This window comes from Etheostoma cragini, chromosome 12 (assembly GCF_013103735.1).
Source record: "Etheostoma cragini isolate CJK2018 chromosome 12, CSU_Ecrag_1.0, whole genome shotgun sequence".
NCBI lineage: Eukaryota > Metazoa > Chordata > Actinopteri > Perciformes > Percidae > Etheostoma > Etheostoma cragini.
Window position 1 is genome coordinate 25831658 of NC_048418.1, and position 4970 is coordinate 25836627.

At 42.2% G+C, this 4970-nt stretch overlaps 1 protein-coding gene across 1 annotated transcript in view; it reads right to left on the bottom strand.

Moving 5' to 3' along the window:
- Positions 1-4970, bottom strand: part of lactb2 (lactamase, beta 2) — a 6414-nt gene that overhangs the window by 986 nt on the left and 458 nt on the right. Inside the window, exons 2-6 of the mRNA XM_034888746.1 lie at positions 3773-3933; positions 3414-3534; positions 2414-2592; positions 664-812; positions 133-220 (exon numbers count right to left, since the gene is read on the bottom strand). Coding sequence (XP_034744637.1) covers positions 133-220; positions 664-812; positions 2414-2592; positions 3414-3534; positions 3773-3933 — 698 coding nt within the window. The remainder of the gene's footprint in view (positions 1-132; positions 221-663; positions 813-2413; positions 2593-3413; positions 3535-3772; positions 3934-4970) is intronic.

A 4970-nucleotide genomic window follows, 5' to 3' on the forward strand; every position in this document is an offset into this window, starting at 1 on the left:
TATATGTGTGTATGTATGTATGTAATAATACCCAAACTATTTCAGTTGCCAGATATGCCTAATTTGGTTGAGTTGAACTACTGATGCTCTCAAATTCTCCCAGAACAGCAGCGGCAGCCGGAGATGACGTACCCAGGGTGATCTTGCCGTCTTTCTCCAGTTTCTTTAAGTGATGGACTAGGTTCACATTAGCCGCTTGGTGCAGGTATTCAGGAGTGTCCTGGGAGAGAAATCGAGAGAAGAAAGCACAGCATTTGACTATGACCACCTCCAGGGTCCAAAATTAGAACCATCAACTAGCCAAATGCTGGTAAAATATGCAAGTGGCTAGTAAAAACAATGGAAATATTTGGAGAAAATGGCTGGTGGAATTTTAACATTCACTAGCTGTTTGGCTGCTGGGTGAAAAAGCCCTGACCTCCATGTGCACAGACGGGTAGCTTGTGTGATTACTTGTCACTTCCATGGACTTATCCTTGTTTTGGTTTCATTATTGTACACAGTAGGTTTCCTTGGTATACTGAGGAACTTGCTGATTGCATCTCCATCTGGTGTGGATACCACTGAGCACGCTGAACCTAACAGTTCAAATATGGCTAAGGTGTACTATCACTGACTACAGACTGGAGAACTTTTCTAAGTACCAGGCAGGTTTGTCCTGACCTTGTAGACCATCTTGACCAGCTCTATTGAGGAGAAAGGCTTCCCTGCTCCATCCTGAATGGCAGCCAGGATCTGCTGCTCTCTTTGGTCCCGGTGGCTGATGTAGTGTCTGATCTTCGAGCCAGCATCCTGAACCACAGGGCCGTGACCTGCACAGAAAACAGCAGCAGGCGTTTATCCAAACAGTTACATTACTCCACAGGTCAGACTGACTTGGGATGTGTTCCCAGGAAAGTGGGGGGCCATAATTTTAAGTGACTATTTACAATCTAACTTTGATTTAGCACTTAATCTAGTCCTAGGGATTATTTGGATATTACATCATGACATTGTGATGTGAGACTATGTATCGTTTTTGATTTTGGAAATCGTAATCTGGCATAAGAGTTGTTTTCTTCTGGTTTTACAGAACCTAGTACCTGTTTCTGATGATGGGGGGGGAAACCGGAGCACCTGGAGGAAACCCACACAAACAGGGGAGAACATACAAACTCCACACAGAAAGGACTGGAACGACCTGGATTCCAACCCAGGACCTTCTTGCTGACCATTGGACCGCCATGATGCACTTAGTCATTATATCCACATTAAAAATCTAATCAAATTGACTTGTCACACTCACAATCATACACAGAAGGATGTGCACTGAAATTCATTGTTTATCTGTTTGTCCCACAAAAACAATCAATAATCAAAAAAACCCATAAAAATAGTAATATATAACACAGGAGAAAATGAGGTGGTGGGTGGGCGTCTAGCCCCAGTGGTCGCTGGGCAGACGGGCAGCCTGGGGGGAGAGGGGTACAGGGCTCGGGGGTTCTCTCTCCTCTGGCGCTGCGTGTGATGTGCTGCCGGAGGTCAGGTCGGAGTCTCTTCAGGCCGGCGCTGTTCAAATCCCCGGCTACGAGGACGGGGATTTAATTCTGTCCAGCTTGTTACTCATGATCATTACTCGTGACTTTTATCAAAAACATCAGGTATAAAAATATTTTGTCAAAGCACCCCAGAGGTAATTGGTCAAGAATTTTGTGATATTTGATTTGATTTTTTGATTTTTTTCCATATTGCACTGAACTGATTTAATTTCGATCTAACACAAAGTGACTGGATTGATTGACAGGAGGAACAACAGCTTATTGTATTTTGTTATTATTTTGGTGAAAAAAAGAGAAATCAAAGAAGCTAAACTGGTAGCACTGAAAAAATTAGTCAAAGTTGGTTGATGATTGGACAACATGGATGCACAAAATGAGAAAAATATGCAATAACGTTGAATATTGTGATAACTATATCACCTGCGATAAATAAACAGAAGTGTGCTCAGTTCTGCTGCTTTCAGCGTTCTGCTTGAATAGAACTAAATGCTTGTTGAATTTAAAACTAATGAATGAAATCACTTCCAACGTTCTCTTGTTGAACAAACTGAACACTGAATTGAATATTAAAGGCACTACTAGAATAGAATAACAGTTCCATTATAAAGTGCAGTTTCCTTTCAACTAACACAAAGAAATCTCGGCGTGTCCTTTGTGATATGTCGCAGCCTTTCTCCATATGGTTATTGCACCAGTCGATATCGCGATGACTATTTTAAAAAACGATAAATTAATGGACAACCACTTAGATAACTGACAAATTGTTTAGATGATATTTCCAGACAAATGCCAAATATATGCTGGTTGCACATTCTCAATGTGAGTATTTCTTGGTTTGACAGAAGTGCTATGATCAAGGTACCGCACAGACTTACCGGGGTAGATGATGTCAGCCTCCGAGTCCAGCAGGACGTTCAGAGACTTCATGTAGTCGTAGAGATCCTCGAACACGGCTGTGCCTTCGCCCAGGATGCAGTCTCCAGAGAAGAGCACCCGGTCCTCCTCCAGCAGCAAGGCCATGTGGTCGTCAGTGTGGCCGGGGGTGAACAGCACTCTGGGATTCAGAGTTATAAAACAGGGTCCTCTGCTCAAATGACTGACTGTAACCAGACTCAGACATTAGCCCTTAGAGTGTTAGGTATGACCATCATTAACCACTAGATACACACATCATTTCATGTTACTGTCTGTGGCACACTCCAAAGATCTTATACGTTTCCATCTTGAGAAAGGATTTAAATTTTGTTTTAAATCATGTATTATTGGGCACCCAGATAGCTGAGTTGGTAGAGCGGGTGACCATGTATAGAGGTTTACTCCTCAACGCAGCCGGCCCGGGTTCGAATCCGGCCTGCGGCCCTTTGCTGCATGTCACTCCCCCTCTCTCTCCCCTTTCATGTCCTCAACTGTCCTATCAAATAAAGGCCTAAAATGCCCAAAAAATAATCTTTAAAATAAATAAATCATGTATTATTTTTGAATTATGTGTCTCTAGTGCATATAATAGGACACATTATTTACAGCATGTCTTTGGATGTTGTTTATACATATTGCCCGGGACTGGACTGATTGCACTATGATACCATTGCACCTTTCTGCATTTTTCCCCACACTGTGGAATATAGTATGTGTGTGTGCGTGGATGTCATATTGTCTGTGTGCCTTTGTGTTTGTAGGATGTGTATAAGCTATTGGACACCTTCATTTCCTTCGAGATACATAAAGTTTCTCCATCTATCTATCTATCTATCTATCTATCTATCTATCTATCTACCTACCTACCTATCTATCTATATTTCCTGTAAAGCTAGTTAAAGTCCTACCAGTTTAAAATGCTCTCTTTACATATTCAACTTTCCCATTAGGTGAACTGACTTTAGCGTGGCCCCCTCCGTCTGGACAACATCTCCATCTTTGAGATAAGTGAAGCTTTTGTCTCCAGCCGTCTCTTTGGCTTGGCTGGAGCGAGGCAGTTTGCTGACTCGTACCTCAGAACCTGCAAGAGGGAAAACAGAGCAATATTAAACTGTCAAGCAAACTATGATGAAATATGTTATTTCTGTCCTGCATCTATTTTTTACACAGGCACTTTTGTGACAACTAGATCCCAAGCAGTTGAAATTTGGATTACTGACTGAAAAACGGAACTGACCCTTTTTCCAGTTTGTAATTCCGATAATACTGCAGGACTGAACAGTGATAATCCAGGGTCGTTAAACACATGCTGTCCTCACCAGTGATGTCCCTGCAGATGTCTTCCACTCCACCCAGGTGGTCATGATGCCAGTGTGTGACGATGATCTCCTGGATGCTGGTGTTGAACTGCCTCAGCGCCTGTTTCAGACTGCTGATGTATTCAGGGACAGCAGCTTCTCCCGTGTCTATCAGCACTCGCCTGCAATACACTCACACGTTGGTAGAAAGTATGCATATGCAAGCCTTTAAAGTAGTTATCTGGATTCATATCCACTAATTATGCTAAATATATATATATATCTTAGTTTAAGCCAGAATAAAACCAAACTAGTATTTGTATAATTTCCAGTCTACGGACATAGGATTAGGCCAAAATCCCGTGTGGACCCTGGCAGTTGAGTGAACCTGGTCAGTCTGGGTCTAGACTTTTGCATGCTCCCCCCCCAAACACGGAACCATCCACCTATGGAACATGTAATTGGTCTTTAACGAGGCATTCTCAAACCTCCCCGGGACCTTTCTGGCCAAATGGTCCTTTCCAAATACAGAAACACCGGGACAGAAAAGATAAAGATAGATAGAAGAGGATGGGTAGAAAAGGACAGATAGAAGAGGATAGATAGAAGAGGATAGATAGAAGAGGACAGATAGAAGAGGACAGATAGAAGAGGATAGATAGAAGAGGACAGATAGAAGAGGACAGATAGAAGAGGATAGATAGAAGAGGATAGATAGAAGAGGACAGATAGAAGAGGATAGATAGAAGAGGACAGACAGAAGAGGATAGATAGAAGAGGACAGACAGAAGAGGACAGACAGAAGAGGACAGATAGAAGAGGATAGATAGAAGAGGACAGATAGAAGAGGATAGATAGAAGAGGACAGATAGAAGAGGACAGATAGAAGAGGATAGATAGAAGAGGACAGATAGAAGAGGATAGATAGAAGAGGACAGATAGAAGAGGATAGATAGAAGAGGATAGATAGAAGAGGACAGGTAGAAGAGGACCGATAGAAGAGGATAGATAGAAGAGGATAGATAGAAGAGGACAGATAGAAGAGGACAGATAGAAGAGGACAGATAGAAGAGGATAGATAGAAGAGGATAGATAGAAGAGGACAGATAGAAGAGGATAGATAGAAGAGGATAGATAGAAAAGGATAGATAGAAGAGGACAGATAGAAGAGGACAGATAGAAGAGGATAGATAGAAGAGGACAGATAGAAGAGGATAGA